The 16,989-nt window shown below is 44.1% G+C and overlaps 1 protein-coding gene across 4 annotated transcripts in view; it reads right to left on the bottom strand.

Annotated features, from left to right (window-relative positions):
• Window positions 1-3,069: 3,069 nt before the first annotated feature.
• The window catches only part of Syt1 (Synaptotagmin 1), a 162,055-nt gene continuing 148,135 nt past the window's right edge, over window positions 3,070-16,989 (bottom strand). For 3 of the 4 annotated variants that reach the window (XM_077638395.1, XM_077638394.1, XM_077638396.1), the window contains exons 7-10: window positions 14,271-14,388; window positions 13,005-13,138; window positions 10,912-11,113; window positions 3,070-9,323 (exon numbers count right to left, since the gene is read on the bottom strand). In XM_077638395.1, coding sequence (XP_077494521.1) covers window positions 10,922-11,113; window positions 13,005-13,138; window positions 14,271-14,388 — 444 coding nt within the window. In that variant the 3' untranslated portion in view covers window positions 3,070-9,323; window positions 10,912-10,921. The remainder of the gene's footprint in view (window positions 9,324-10,911; window positions 11,114-13,004; window positions 13,139-14,270; window positions 14,389-16,989) is intronic. The other variant, XM_077638397.1, reaches the window with a different exon arrangement.

The following is a 16,989-nucleotide window of genomic DNA, read 5'->3' as shown; positions in this document are numbered from 1 at the left end:
AAGTTGGTTTCTTAAGCCATACCGTGAATGCAATAAATAATACTTCGCGAAACTTCTAGTTGGGTAGCACGGCTCCCGCCCTTTGCCTGCAGTCAGAGTTTGGCCCTGTAATAACATGAAAAATTTTCGCAATTTCGCGAATGATGTGCATCTTGAGAACAGAAATCTATTCCATGATCCGTCGGGGTTTACTTGACATGGCCTGCTATTTCGATGTCGCGTCATCAATTATAATACTGTGCATGAACCTGTGCACAACCCTGCAAAATATTTACGGTTGGATTTTGCGCAGGAAAAGTAACAACTTATCTTTCTCGACGCCTGAATATACTTTGTAGATGGAGAGATATTTGTGGTCGATGGAAACAAAATGTGGTGCCTGAAGGGGTTACGCGTGCCGGCTCGGTCAGCGCCAGCTAACAGTTCTATCTTTGCTTGTTCGCGTGGTTTTGTTTTTATTTTACAAGACCCCCCCCCCTTCCCACCCCAATCCTTTTTTGTAATACACCGCCCGTCAGTTGAAATGAAACGACTTCGTTTCGGCTATTTTCTACACTCCTTGCCTTCTACGCTAAAAAAGCGCGTTTGAAAAGCAATTCTTAAGATGTTTGTAAAGCGCCCATTGCGATCAATGTAGCCCATCAGCCAGCACTTACCTTTCAATCAGAATTTTAAACACTATTACATCTACTTTGGAATTTATTTAGTGGCGATGGCAGCAACTTGCCCAAGTTGCCACGAATTAATCGTTTAGTAGCCGTATAACGGCAATAGCAGCCGGCTATGCCCCTCTAATAAAGACTGCTGGAGCGCTCTGATATACGCCTCGGCTTGCACACAATTTTTTTTGTGCAGCATTGCACTTTGTATGCAGTCTTACACTCCTTGTAGCTTGTACTGTGTGTTTTTCGGCACTTTCTCTCGATCGGATCAGATTTTGTATAATGGCTGGCCTTTTGTGTAGCCGTTGTTAAGTTTGAATTGTAATTGATACGTTGTTTTATCGCCGGACTGCGCAACTCCATTCAAAAGCTGTGCTCGCTGAGCTTATGAGAACTGATTATGATAGATTTCTGCAATGAGGTGAATGAAGGTAGGCTGATTGCTCACTACTTCAAACTCGCTTAATTCAAACTTCCGGTTGTTCCAAACTGACACTTTCATCCCGTGAATATTGAGTGCTTTAAATAGGCTCCCGTTAATTCCAAGTCGGCATAATTCGAAGAAAGTTTTAGTCCCCTTCGAATTCAGCTTACCGCTAATGCTATGTGTTATCTTTACAGTGAAAAGAGTGCAGACGTCACAGTGAAGATTGGAATAGAAAAGCGTCCTTTATTTCTAGCTCATTGGAGCGGCAGACTTGCTGTGTGCAAATGGACCCCTATATGGTTGTGCTTTTGTGAAGGCAATATAGGTGGGGATGTTGGTCTGACTACCGTCGACTGTTTTGGGGTAGTGCCGTTGAGGCGTCGTAAATGAGTTCTTCGTGACATGCTTACTGCATTGTGACGGTCGCACTGCCTGTGCCTTGTAAGCCTTTAGACGTACCCTGTAGCCGTACAGGTGGCCACAACAGTTTGGGGCACACAGAAAATACAGAAATGCCTCATTACTTGCAAGTCCGAGTATGCAGTAGGGAACTATTGGGTATGCTGTGTACTTCCCTTGAAGACCTGCCCACGCAGTCAGGATGCGAGAAAAGTCATCTTTATCCTTGGCTTCCGTGTAACGAAAACTTCTGTTGGCACTTGTACGTGAATCTCGCTGTGGCATTCTGTTAGCCTTCCCTCTGAAAAATTGCGGATAAGTCGCACATTCCACGATGACGTAGACAGTGATAGCTGGCCAATGACAGGATGTCAGATTGTGCTTTGTAACTTTGTACTTCTTGACAAAAAGAAAAACAAATTGTACATTAACGGGTGCATGTCTCCTGGCGGTCTTTGTGGCATTGGCGAGGTGGGGCATAAGGTTATACCTAGAAATAATTAAAAACTTTGTTTACTGTCAGAAACAGGGTGAAAATTATTGAGCACCTTCAGTTAAGGCGTACACATATGTGCACGCAACTTGCTCTTTATCGGCTTCGGTTGCCGCTCGGCTTCGGTTGAAGTTATTCGTGGAACGTGATGTTCCACGAATAACTTCAGCTTGAGTTCTGAATCGTTTGCCACAAATCACCTTGAACCATTTGACGCCAGACATGCGAAAAAAACCCACAGAATTGTTTTTAAGATCGACGACTTTAAACTTAATGTAAGCACCAGTGCGCCCCTGGAATTATGGCTATCTGTTTATTTGTTTTGCAGTTATTAGGATTTTTAGATCGTTAAATTAAGCTGTATTTTTAGATAATTATTTCTTGTTACAGAAATGAGTGAGGAGCATAATTGAAACCTGAAAACGGTGTAAGGTCAAAATGTGGAGATATCAGAACCCGCAAGAAACAGCATAATTAATGATCAGAAACGGTGGAACTTCGTCGATAGATCAGGCATGCTGCTCACAAGTATACTTTAAAATCTGAAAAGTTTTCCCTGGTCGGATAATAGTCTGTGACTGAAGGGGTTAAGCACAGAGACGGAAAAGAACACGGAACTGATTTGATTCTTTTTTTACAAACACGCGGTAACCTGAAAGAAACAACGAAACTTCTTTGGTGCCAAACTCATGACATCTAAACGCAGTGGGCTGTGTTCCGCCAGCTACCTCAACAAGCCTTATCATTTCCCTCCATTCTTCTCGAAATGAACGCTTGTGTTTTGCCGAGGTCTCACAAAAACAAGGGCATTCATTCAGCTGGAGACGAAAGAAAAATCTGACGAGAGAAACATGAGAGGGGAACAGATCGTTTCATTTTTTCGATGTTAAGATTTTCGCGCACCATGTGCGGCGGATATCGGCACATAGCATCTGATGTTGCCATGATGATGTAATGGTGCCAACATAATGTTGGCACATGACTACTAATGTTATCATCCTTGCCCCAGCCATACCGGTAAAGCAGACTGCCTCAGCAGCCTGGTTGAGGCAAAAGAAAGAAAGGAATGACGACAATCGAGGTCGGTGTGATTTTCTCCTCAGAGTAAATTTATTGACCACAAGCTGAAAACAAATCAAGAAAAAAGAAGAGAAACAATAACAAAAAGAATATGAAACAAGTCAACCTTTACAAAGAAGTCAACCGGTTCGATCGCACACACTATGACATAGAGAGGCGATTATGTACATAACTTTACACCGCCCTATAGAATTAAGTATACAGTGGTACACGAAGGTATGCCTCTTGTCCGACGCTTGAACGGGGAGGTTTTTTTTTTGCGTAGAAGGAGTGTAGGTAAGTATAGTGCGGACGGCGCGACCGGCCGCATTGTAGCACGATACAGTGTTGTTACACTATGATACAAGATATACATATGGAAGAGATAAAACAATGAAGTGCTCGTGAATGACTAGAACACCTTGAAATCCATTGACGGTACGACGGTACACAAACACAAGATGAGGAGGCGGGACATCAGGGCGGCGACACCAGGAATAACGCGAAGGGTAACATTGCTGTCAGAAGCCTCCGTGTGAGTACCATGGGTACATCTTTTGTCCAGTCCGTATGGCCAAACCCCTTTTTGCCCCATTAAGCATTCTTGCTACTGTCCTGCAATGCAGTCGCTGCATATAATTATAATAAAAAGCCAGGATACCTCGGTACCAGCATTCGCACCAATCTGACTAGTGCCAGTGCAGGGCATACTGTTTTCGAGTCGTTCCATGAAGTCAAATATTGCAGAAAGAAACAGTTTTTCACTGAAAAATTTTCGACATGGATGTGAGACACTGAGGCCGTGACAAGCAAGCCGTTCCCTGCGAGGACGATTCTCGACGAACAAATCATTTGTGCATTTTACAGATTAAGCTGGATTAAGTTCAGAGCTGTTCCATCACAATATATAACGAACTCTATCCTTCATTCGTGACATCATCAAGTTCCGTTTTATAGTTCCAGACATATTAGCCTCGTCACGGTTTTACGATTGTTGCTGCGCCTCAGTTGCCGTAAGCATTTAATACTGCGTGTAATTGAAACGCATTTGAATACGTTCGGTTTGCCCTTGTAATGTATGAAGTGTGTCTAAATTGAATAAGATAGCACACGCTCGTCAACTTCGCTTAGAATATGTTTCACATAGTTATTCCTAATCTATATCAATATGCGAAAAGTGTATTAGCATTCAGTAAGCCACATACTACTGATGTGAACGTGATATAGCTCTCCACTCACATCAGTGCTCAACTGCATAAACTGAAGGGTGCTGTGCATAATGCTGACAACGAGAATGAGCTGAGTAGTTGCGCATGCGTCGAATGAGGAGAATTCTGAACCAAGCTTTGCCTTTATCAAGCCTGGCATTTCAAAGAAAAAACTTACCATGAACACGCGAACTTCATACCTTCAGGGTCCTAAACGCGCCGCCTTAGCTATGCACAACATGCGCACAGCATTCGACACCTTAAATGTGTGGTCGAAACGCTTTAACTCAGGCAGCCAAACTGTAGTTACGTTTAAAGTTGGCCAGAAGCATTTGCCTAATGCTAGTTACCATGAAAAAAATTCACCCTGATACATCGAAAATGCATTCTAGAAACGTTTTTTTTTGACAGTACTACCGAAAAAAAAATTCAATCGTCAGAGCAAATTTTTGTATTTTCGTATTTGGCCTTTTAGTAACAACAGAAATATCTCTCCTAATTGGTACTTCTGTAGCTTTATGCAGTCACGCTGGTACAGGACCTGTTTCGCCGTGACAACAAGGGCTTCGCAATATTAAAAAAAGAAATATGCCGTTACGACAGGCCGAAAAACTTTGTCGCATTTCAGACACGAATTTGTCGTACGTCCAGTCTGGGGGATGTTGTGAAAATGGTGCTTTATACAAACATAAATAAAAAAACAAATCAACCCCGAGCTTCATGCTGGTCAACAGTCTGCACAGCACTCCAAGAGTAAGCAACACAGTTTGGTGCATGCGACGGCAAAGAAGAGGGGTGCTGTCACTCCAGCGCCGCAGAGGGCCCAACAAACCGATAAACATGTACACCAACAGACATGTCAACATTGTTAGAATGCATTTCTGCGGAGTGATATGACAGGTTCAACAGCAACACACTAAAACGCTAGGATCCTACAGCTGCCCAGAAGCCACAATAGAGAACGCTCGGGGAGAAATGCTCACAGGCGGCTGCTTTAGTGTCGCTGAAAGCTGATCGGCCCACACAATGCCTACATTGGTTACAATGGCTACAATACATTGGAAATGTATTGGCAAAGACCGGTCCTATGAAGGGCCAGTGTGAAACAAGCCATTTCCAATACTGGCCCAATTGTGCTGCTTGGGTAGCAAATCAGAAGCTCTTACATTACTATGGGCGGGCTCACACTCGATTCGTGTATTCTTGATTACCCGTTTTATTCAATACAAACGACAGTGCACCGGCAGAGATGACTTTTGCCTTACGGTAAGCGCGGAAAAGGTTACTGAAGACTTAATAACCAAGCTACCTATCTACATCGCTGCTTGCATGAGAATAAATGTGTCAGCTTTTAAGCTTAGGAGAACTCTTATGCCGCTATCGGCAATCACAAGAGATGATTGCTTATAAATTTTTTTCTCCAACAAGTGAAACTGCACGGATGGCAGAAATATACGCTATAACTAAAAGTAAACATCGTATTGCAGTTTACACCTGAGAAAAGGAGATGCAACAGCACTGGTTATGAAGCCGGTAAGTAACGACCACTAACACGGCTCGAAAGGTCACTAAAATTCTAACCTTTAGTTCGCGCTTGCCTTTAACCTGTGATAAAGACAAGTTTCAGCCTCTTTCAAGGCTCAAAACTCCCGGGCAAAACTCATCGCAGTGCGTTTCCTGTGCACAAGGGTAGTCGCGCAGCGAGCATTTCCACCCCGAGATTCGTGCGTTATGAGGCGATTCTGGCTAAGTGAGATCAGTATGAAGCTGGAATGTTGTGTAGTAGTTAGTATGGAGGCCTGCGGTAACACGCCTATTGTCACCGCAACAGCAAACATCGGGTGGCGCGGGGTCAAAGCGAAGGGGCATTCAGAGGCGTGGGAAAGCGACGTGGAGGAGAGAGGGGAACCAGTGTCCCACCCTCAGCTCCTCCCAGAGACTCACGGGCAATCGCTGGGGTCAAAGGTCATAGAATAATCCTCTTTAACAACTTCTCTCCCAGTCACCTCAACAGGCACGCCCGAAAAAGTTAGAAAGCGAACTCGTGCGAACTGTGCTTACAGAGCTGGGGTAAAAGGAGCTTGAAGAGCGAACGTAAAGGTATGCAACTGGTGTGTTTCACGCTAAACCCGTCACAATGAAAAGAAGAGAAAGCTGTCATTATCGTCAATACGGGAAATATGCCGTTACACGCGTAAAGAAACTCGTTAAAAGCCTAGGAACTGTGTGCAGAGGCAATGCAAAGTCAACCAGACATGAAGGCCATAAACTTGCCTGCATGAACTCTGAAGCCTTCGAAGGCATACTTTCACATATAACATTCATAAAATTCAAATTAATATTAACTTGGTTACCAGCAACAGTTTGCCCAAAAGCGATGTTCTGAAAGGTTTGTTAGTAGAACAAGACATTCCGACCGTCACTCTCCGGTTCACTGTCTGTCCATATTTTCTATGATCCATATTTTGTCCACAGCGACAAAGATATGACATCAAAATAACCCATTACATAAGCTAGGTCGCCTGATAGAGGGGAAATATTTGCTTCGAAAAAAAAACTACTCAAAAATTGCATCACAAAGGCTTCGGAGTGTATGCTGGCAGGGCATGCAGAGGCTGCGATACATGGAAGAAAATGCATTCTGAAGCACATAAGGTTTAGTACGAGTCAACATCAGTTCATTCTGCAACAAATATATTCGAAAGTCAAATATCTCACTGCGGAGGAGGACAAGGCAGAATGTACAAAGCAAACACTGTCGTCTTCTCATGCGTCTCTCACAAAAACACAAAAAGTCTAAGCACTTCAACACCACTCTGCAAATAAGACACTGCATTCAACCGAGTCATCTAAGCCACTACGTTGTAGCTACGTCAGTAGAGTGACTTCGAGCAGGAACAGAAACAATTTACTGTCCCAGCGAACTAGCCAAGCTCCCCCGACTACACGTCGCGGAGTCGTTAACCTTGACACATGGCACGCTTGGAAGAATAATTCACGGTTTCTTTGCTTCTTTAAGAAGATACGGTGAACAAGCTCAAGAATATACGACTGGTGCCTCTTCAAAAAGGGGGAAAAAAGCCAAGAACACATTCCAACTATCAACAGTTTTCACGTACTTCGAATTCTATCGCACACGGCACACCACAGCACTGCATCTACGATACACTCGTTTCCTTAAGAAGCGCGTCTCATCTACCTAACAGTTCTACTACGATAAGTAACGCGCGTCTTCGATTTCAATATACAAAATTCGACGTAGGCTGAGGCCTAGTGCAAGCGACTCTGAACTACGCGGCAGTTAACTGAAGGTCGAGGGTAAGAAACAAGGAATAAACGGGGGAGAAACGTTGTGAGCACGGGCGTGTATAGAAGAGAATACAACGCGAAACGACAAAAAGTGAAACATCCAGCACACCTCCAACACTGTGTTCTGATACGGTTATTTTCCCATTGTGGGCTGGCTGGATTTCAGCAACAACCAGCACGTGATCATTAAGAACGAAGAAGTGGGCTAATCAACCAAACAGCTTCGCTTTGGCATAAATCCCCTGCTGTGTCATTAACTAGGGAGCTTCGGCGTAGTAACAAAAAAGGTTTGTCTTTTACGACTGAGCTTCATGTCAGCGAAAACACGAGGGTGTTGTTTTGTCAAGGTAAGCACCCATCTAGCGTGTCTAGCGATTTCAAGCACTTGGGACTCTGTCAGAGGGGCAACGCTTGGCACAACGAAGTGAGCTAAATAAAAAAGATTAAATGAACGACAATCCGCCTTTGTGATCAACAACCTAAACAAGTGAAACGAGCTTCCTTTGCGGTTGCGAAGCACCCTTATGCACGTGCCACTCATAGCACATAGTCCGGAATATGTTTCTACCCTCACAACCAGGCCATAGCAAGCATACACGATTCTCAAACCCGACTCACTTGTGCGCAGTCACGACTCCGAAGATTGAATAAGAAAGTGTTCACATGATATAGCGAGAGATGACAAAAAGCATACAGACATAACTATAAGCTGGCCATCAGTGGCTATCGCGTGAAAGGCCGCCAAATAAGAATTTCAGAATGAGAATTCATGCGCTTTCTACAGTTTTGCACGTGTCGTGATTAAACAGAGCCCAGTTACAAAACCTGCTAGCATGAACAAAGTGCCAGCATAAAGCCGCAAGAAAGGAACAGATGTAGGACAAGGTATGTTGCTAACACAAGCATATTTTGAGTAATAAAATGCCACTGAGAAACAAAAGCAACTGATAACTCAGAAGGCTTTCAAATTAAATGGAGCGCTTTGCTAAGAGCACAATCATAAACCTGGTTTGAGGTTTCAGCAAGGCAAAAATAATAGCAAATCGCTAAGTTGACCTGCCGACCCTTCCAGCAACTGCGCATACTGCCTTAGTGGCCTGGAGGCTTCAGTCAAAGTTTCGATGGGTTCACCAAGTCGTGTACTTACAAGCGATAACAAATTGAGCGCAGAAACATGCCTGATGGAAGGGTGGCACAGTATAGGTTCTGTTAGACAACTAGAGAGAAAAGCATTTTTGCTATGATGAGATGATACAACTTTTAGCTGAAACAGGATGTCGATAGCCTTGATATATGCACCTGTAGGAACCACAAATCAGCCAGCTACGTTTTTTCTCCAAGTTAACTTATAATGCCTGCCATTTCAGATTCTCTTTTTCCTTCATCATGCATAGCTCAATACAGTTCGTCACAGTATAATAAAAAAAAACAAGCATATCTTTGCGTCCAGGTCAGTGCGGTGCATCAGCCGCATGCGATCTCCGTATTTACGCCGAGAATACAGCGAAAATGCCGCGATCATCTGCTCGGACCGCATAACATGGTATGTACACGTCTCCTGTCTGCTCTTGAACAGAGAACACGCATTGAATACGCACGAAGGAATACGTTTTGAACAATGATACGCGGGAGGTACGAACGTAATAACAACGGTGCAATAAACAGCAGGCGACTCGCCAACGCGTTCAGTCGAGGGCGCTGGGAGCCACCCGCAGAGTGCAGGGAAAAAGGTGGCCTTAGATATTTTGCCTTTGCACCTCTGAGGCCTGGAAAGAGAATACAGAAGAAAGAAAAATACATCAGTGAGAAACTTCCATTATACTCGTACATAAATAAAAAAAAGCATCAGCTGGAATTCTATGGACATCTGATGATGATAGATCGAACATTTTTATGAATGAGATTATTTAGAAACAGCGGAACAATTGAAAACGCACTCTGCGTATGCGGGCTTCCGACGGCTATGGCGCGAAGAACAAGTTGTGGACGTCTTCCGGTCACAGACTGATTAACAGTCAATGAACTGAATATATCTCCCGAGATAAGGGCTATCACAGAGAAGAGATAATGGAGCTTGCTCTTTGAATGAAATTGATAGAACTTCAGTACCGAAAAAGCACAAGGTAAATATTGCTATAGCCTGTCTTTGGCGGTTCTTAATTTACTCAGTTGGTTCTCTTTGCTGGCTTTCTTTAGTTGTTCCTTGGTTCTTACTTTTCGTAACGTCCGCGATGTAACGACGGTTATATGAGGAAACATTTAGTCTTTGCTCCTTGATATTTAACATTATTTAGGCTTTTTAACGAGTGTGCACAGCAGCCTTACCAGATGTGAGTTCATGCTACGAAAATCAAAGGCTGAAATAGCGCAGCAGTGCAATTCTAATGACTGTTGTGAACCGCTGCCGGGATGTACAAAACAGAACGGGCCAAATGAGGACAGCACATGAGGATAGAGCTGGGTGGATGCTCTCTTCCGTTTGATGTTTTTCAATCCAGTAAAGAGTGCTCCATTAAGTGGATAGTAGTGTGGCTACGGCGGCTGGATCAAGCCACCGTATCGCTGGCGAGGCAATGGTTCGACGGCACAATCCGCGTATCCGACCAAATAGTAGCCAAGCCAACTACGAAGTGACCACTTCCCAGCATTACCGTTATCGAAGAAATGCTCTTCAAGAAACGCGCACCATCTTGAGAAACTCAATAGTGTTCGTCCTTTGCCAGTGCTGTAGACCGCGAAATTAAAAACAATACCATGAATTGCTTCTCCGCTGCTCTTGATGGCGCTGTTATCGGCGCCGGTAGTTCGAGTTTTATAGCAGTAACAGCCAACATGGTATCACAGGATGTGAAAAGATCGCTGTTATCAGATTAGTACGGCGTGTGTTTCGTGTGTATGAGAGCGGAAAGACTTCATAAGGCTTTGTCATAATGACTGCCAGAATTATTAATTGGTTTTTGGTGAAAGGGAATGGCGCAGTATCTGTCTCATATATCGTTGAACACCTGAACCGCGCTGTGAGGGAAGCGATAAAGGAGGGAGTGAAAGAAGAAAGAGGTGCCGTAGTGGAGGGATCCGGAATAATTTCTACCACCCGGGGATCTTTAACGTGCACTGACATCGCACAGCACACGGGTGCCTTAGCGTTTCCCCAAAGGCGCCAGAACGGTTAGGAAAAATGTGTAGTGGTTGTGCATTGGAACGCGGCCTTAGTTTTCACTCTGAAGTCCGTAGTAAACAACAGGATTGCATGTTAAGTCACCCCAAAAAGTTTTTCACCCACACTTGGTGCACTGGGCACGTTTAGGCAAGGGCGCTCGTGTTTGAGCCGGGTCATGGACGCCCTGGTATTACCTGCGGTGGCTCAGTTGTCCTGTCCGTCCGTGGGCTCCTTGAGCGAGTGCCACTGCGCGATGGGGCGGCGCGGAGACGCCAGCATGTCCATCCAGTGGCGGAGCTCGGTGCCCGTGGCGTTGCAGCCCAGCACAACCTTCCCGATGGGTTCCGACGTCCCGATGCGGTCGTAGTCGACCACCGTGACAACCAACTGCACCTTCTGCATGGCACAGAAAAGCAAGCAAGCAAACAAACAAACATGAGCAGTTAGGATGAAGCATGGCGTTTTTTTCTTCGCTGCCTCTTGTTGTATTCGTTGCAGTGCCTACAGTGAGGGACAAAAGTCTGTGAACTACGTGTTCCTCAAGCGAAGCTGAGAGCTATATTATTACCCGGCGATTGGAGACCACACCTCTGGAAATGAAAGTCAAACTTTTGTTCTTTCATCTCCACAAGTGTGATCTCCAGCCGCCGGCTAATAGGAGAACTATCGGCTTCGCTTGAGGTGCACGCGGTCCACAGACTTTTGACCCCAATTGTACGCATTAAGAAAGCCAACAGTAATGGAAACCATATAATTTCATGTTTGCTATCTGTGTGTAAGCAGTTTGCACTGTACTGTGTGTATTTTTATTTGCTTCTTAGGTGAGCAACAATGGCAAAGAACAAGCTGAAACAAGTTCTTGTTTGCGGTTTGGTATATACAATATATTGTACGACTGCTTTAGTTTTGTGTGCCCTCTGTTGCGCCATCCGGACCTGTTTACAGAGGTCGCGAATTCGAATCCCACTGGCGCCCCCCCCCTCCCCATGAGGTGTTTTTCTTCTACTTTCAAATCAATTAACGTTAAGGCATAAAATGATTATGCTACTAATTTCCAACTAATAAACACCACAAATGACAAAATAAAAACATTTCCCTTATGCTTTTTTTTTTGGTTTCGGTCAGCGCTGGCTTCCTTTCTTTAATGACATGGGTATATTAGGAGATGTTGGTGCCTGGTTATGGCGCCGGCTGCTCGTTCGCACATAATTGAAAAAAAAACCAACACGAACTGGCGACATAACGCTACAGAAAACACAGTCCACAAGGCAAATAATACCATGGACACGCCAGAAATGCTAGCATCAAATATAGAAATAAACTACAGGTAACGATATCACCTAGTGACATAAAATGATGATATACTATAAACTGCTGATGTAATAATCACAGTAAATGGCATGAAAAACACCAATTACGGAAAACAAAGACCCAACGAGCTGCAACAATATCGATCACATACATCAGATACAAAATAAAAACACAAGTAAACGACTGCCAGAACATTAGAGAGCAGCAACAATAATGATATCACATATATCAGTCATATATATGCTGCTCTTTTCAATGTGAGAAAAACGCAGGAACATGACAATTGCTTTAAGTGCTGGACTAGCACACAACACGGTAAGACTAGCTTCATATTTTTTTAATTATACAGCACACACATCAACTAAAAAAATAGTGCATGCCAGTATTGCCTAAGTTGACTTCAATGGTTCTAGATTTGTCATGAATCTATGGCGAATGATATATAAATGTTAAGTTAAAATGAATATTTCTTTTTCTGGACTAGTTTGCCGATCGCAGATGTAGAGAACGACCAATTCAAGCTTCAGCTCTCAAGCAGATGAGGACCTAAACCCAGTGAGGCCACGAACCATTAACAGTGAGGACAGTTCGGAAACGATGAATTGCGGCGAGGACAGTCTCATGTCTGCTTATTACTCAAAAGCCCAAGGAAAATTGCAGAAGAATACTTAGCTCGCTCTACCTTTCAAGGAAAGAACGATTTTGCAGCGAGATTGAAACTTTTCTAATCGTAAAGTGATTCGCTACGGTCTTGTTTGTTTTTCGTTCCAAGTGGCTGTTGCACTGCGTTGTCAGCAAACAGATGCACATAACTAAAGATACAGACGTCCTTTACAGTCCCTAATATTTAGGCCATGGTTAACACGTGCACGTAAGCCACGACAAGTAAAGAAGCGTACTGCTTTCGTCGAAGCTAGCCTAGCTTTGATCTGTAGAGAGAAGCTGCATATTTAGTGATGGCTGAATCGGGACTTGCCTGTATTTGTTCGAACGGGACTTCGAAAGTGAAGGACTCGTTGTAGTAAGGGTTCAGGGTGCACTTCTTGATGCTGGTCTTCTTCTTCTTCAGCCTCTTGCCATTCATCATCAGTGCAATCTTCACGTACGGGTCTGTAAAAGTAGTGCAGAGTTTTGCAAGGAAAAAGACCGGAAAATAAGTACATATATCAAGAACACGTTTGGAGCGATTTATAGAGCGGTCAAAAAACCTAACGAAGGTCCTGCAAAATGAACTCATCAGAGAAGAAGCGAAGTTTTCCGAAAAGCCCTTGCAAGAAGTTACTGTACGAACAAACGGAACGAACTGCATTTTGTAACAGCTAGCAAACTGTTCGCTCGTACAAAATTACGGCACTCACTGTGCACGGTCATCACTCGCACTACTTTAAGTAGCAGACAATCAGTGCAATTTACTGGTTCTTGGTCATTAGCAATCCATTATCTCCGATCGCAATCACCTACATCGTAGAGCGCCACCATTACTAAATGATTTTAAGTGGGAAGCAGTTGAAGAGGTTGCCCCGCTTCAGCCATTAGCAAGCAATTTTCTCCGACATAATGACCTCAATCATGCCGGGAGCTAAAGAAGTTCCCGCTTCCGCAAAACACGAACCCATCTCTAGGCGGGACCTAATATTCCTCGTTTCATTCTTTATAAAACATAAGGACTGTCGCACGACACAAAATCCCTTGCCTTTAGTATGAGGCTTAACAGAAATGAAAGTAAAATAATTTCTCTCGACGCTACCACTTTTTTGTCAGACGCATGCAGTAACAGATAAGAAGCAAATGCCAGCAACCTCTTTCTGATGCGCTTACTGCATTTACTTAGACAGAAATAAACAGTTATCTTGCGTCAGCCTCATCTTCATCGTGTGCGCAATTACTCCCACTGCTGGAAAAAGGGTAACTGCAAAGGAATGGCACAGCGACTATCACTCGAATCACAAATTTCTTCCGCTGACGCGTGACCACCGAAAGAATCGCGATTAGATAGACGCATCTAGTAAAGCATGTGAAGCAAATGCCATGAACACTTCCTCATGAGCTTGGTGTATTTACTTTCACAACAATAAGCAGTTATCTTGCATCATGCTCATCTTGGTCGCGAGCCCAACTACGCCTACTCTTGGAAAAAGGTTAGCTTCAAAAGAGTCGCAGAGATACTATCACTGGAATCAGACATTTCTTCCACCGACAAGCGAACTGCAACGGAACCACAATTAGACATCAAGCTACAAACCGGAGAGTCCTCCAACATCCATCTTCTTAAGGTTCTTGGCTTCCAGGATAACTACAGTCAGTTTGCCGGCCGTGGGAACGTAGCGGAGTGAGAAGCAGATGTCACCCAACTTGTTTTCCTGTTCCGCAGGCACCGTTCCGTGGTCGAAAAAAAAAAAGAGGAAAGAGAGGGGTGGGGAGAACGACAGCGTCGTCAATCAAAGCACACACAAAGTTCAATCTGCGCGGTTGCGATAAGCCTGCGTTAAGAGCGTGTGCCTCTCGGTCTCTAAATCTTTTGCCGAACGGGAGTGGCGGCTAAATTTGCCCGGAAATCAGCTCTGCTTTCAATAGCCCGTGCAAAAAGAGCGACGAAAGCAAGAGACGAAAAAAACTTGTCGCGACAGCTGATACTTTGTTAGCTGAAGGGTTTTCGTCCAGTGGTGACACGTCTTATGTGGCCGTCTATGGTTTGATGAAGTACAAACATGGTTTGCTGGATGTACATTGAGACCCGGGTCTGAATGTTGGATTGCATGGTAGGGTGCGGCTTGGTGTCGTGGCATCAATTTTAGATTATTCTGCACGTTCTGTTCCCGGCTTCTTTTTTTTTTTTGAGCGTATACAAAAGTGCCTTGCAGGCTTTTTCTTGTGACCTAAATCGAATTTTTACCCACCGTTAATTACAGGTCTTGCTCGAAGAATAAAAATTTTGAGGCACCTCGTATTGATGATATGGTAACCGCTTCTTGGAATAAGAGTCACTAAATACCTATAAAAAACTATCTGCATCAGCCGTGACAAAGAAAAAAGAGTTTTAGAAAGCGCACTGAGGCGATTTCAGAATACTGAGCACATATCCCATTTAGCCAAGAGCATACGATGGTAGGCTCAGTTTAAGTGCACAAATATTGAGGAAAAATCCCGTGCGATTAAGGCCCAATAGAAAAAAAAATGCGGGAGAGAAAGTTTCGGAGCGTTTTTCAGGATTTCAGGCAGCGCACAAAGCCACCGCATACTTTACAACGAATGCAAAGGGGTGGTGCTACGAAATGATTAGGACATACGTTTAGGACTAATGAGAAAGTGTAATAAGAATATTATAGTAAGGGAATGACATATTTGAAGTGCTTATAACCTAGCAGTGATTGCAGCGGCGGATAGGTGTTAAAAGGTAGAAAGCATAATGAAATCCCACTGAGCAGTCGTCAGGAAATGTCCTGGTTCAGAAAGTTCTTCAAAAAAGTTGGTGCTATATGTGCCGTCGACAGCAACGTGAAGAGCGTTATCGATGCTGAGGCATACATCAGTGTATGCACATTGTTTGGGCCTTCGTAGAATAAATAGTACAGAGAGGTCGTGTTCTGAGAGGCTTGCAAACGCTGTTGTATTTATTGACCAAGTTACCACTCACCAGTCATTCGGACAGTGACCTCTACCGCGTTCCTCGATTGTTTGATGTCTGTTTCTTAGCTGTGAGAAACTCTCGAACATTATCTTTTTCTAATAGGACAATATTAGAGGCGCCCAGAGGCGTTCAATTGGTTTCAAGAACTCGCAGGTGAAGAGCATAAAAGATGAACCACTTCGAAGATTTGACCTTGCAAGAACCGCATTCAGGCTTGTGTGATTCACCTGTCGGATGCAGCAACACGCTCACAGAAGGCAGGTGACTGCGTATTAGCCTTTCTTTCTTGGCCTGCATGACAGTCTCTCGTTTAATGGAAAAGTGCTAGTTGCCACCAACAACTATGGTACCGTAAGGGAAGGGCGCGAAATGCCTCACCTGGACTTAGTTACGGCAATAGTAGAGTGCAGATAAGTTAGCAGAAATCTTTTTTTTTGACAATCTCTTGGAAGGTGACCGCATTATTAGTCTATTTCTTCTCTTACATGACAGTCACTCGGTTAGTGGAAAAGCGCTTGTTGCCACAACCGACTATGACACCGTAAGGGAAGGGTGCGAAATGCCTCGTCTGGACTTGGTTTGCGGTTTATGCGTTTTTTCAAGAGGGCTTCTTTTATGAATTGGTTGCTTCCGTGCATTAGTGTTTCGTGTCATGGTTAAAACTTGCGACTGAAAGAAATATATAAAGAGCTGTTATACAGAGGCCTAGGACGGACGTTGCTATGACGAACGAAAGCTATACCAAGTTCCCATTTGTCGCGAAGTACAAAATGAGGTAGACCACCTTATGTGAGCTCTCCATTTGTCTTCAGAGACAAGAAAATGTAATATTTTGCCTCTTGAAAATTTTTTTTCGGACAAAACCTGCCTGCCGTTCTTGCAACGACACGCCATCGCAAAGACATCAAGAGGAAAACCACAGCAAAAAAAAAAAAGATCAAATAAACTACAGCACATCCAAAGCGAATGCTGCACATCACACTTTGTCAAAACTGCAGAGGTGAGGTTCAGGGGCATGGAAGAACATCTACTACGTCACGGCACGACACAAGACAACACACACACAGACACAAATAGACCGGTATGTCGTGACTGGTAGTCCGACATAGGCCACCTGTAATTTCGTTTTTTTTTTTTTGTCTCGTACGGGGACGGTCCTTCGGTGGCCGGGGTGCTCCGGGAAATTCTGACTGTGACCCTCGTTAAAGAAAAGACTCCTGAGGACATGCATACTCCAGGTCGTGCGAAAATTGTGGCTGAAGCGCAACGCCAAAGCTCATGCAAAATGCAGAAGCCCAAGGAACGAAGCGAGCGGAACAAGCCCGTTCCGGGG

Source organism: Amblyomma americanum, chromosome 9 (genome assembly GCF_052857255.1).
Source record: "Amblyomma americanum isolate KBUSLIRL-KWMA chromosome 9, ASM5285725v1, whole genome shotgun sequence".
Lineage (NCBI taxonomy): Eukaryota > Metazoa > Arthropoda > Arachnida > Ixodida > Ixodidae > Amblyomma > Amblyomma americanum.
The sequence above is the reverse complement of the archived record's forward strand: the minus strand, read 5'-3'. Positions and strand labels throughout refer to the sequence as shown.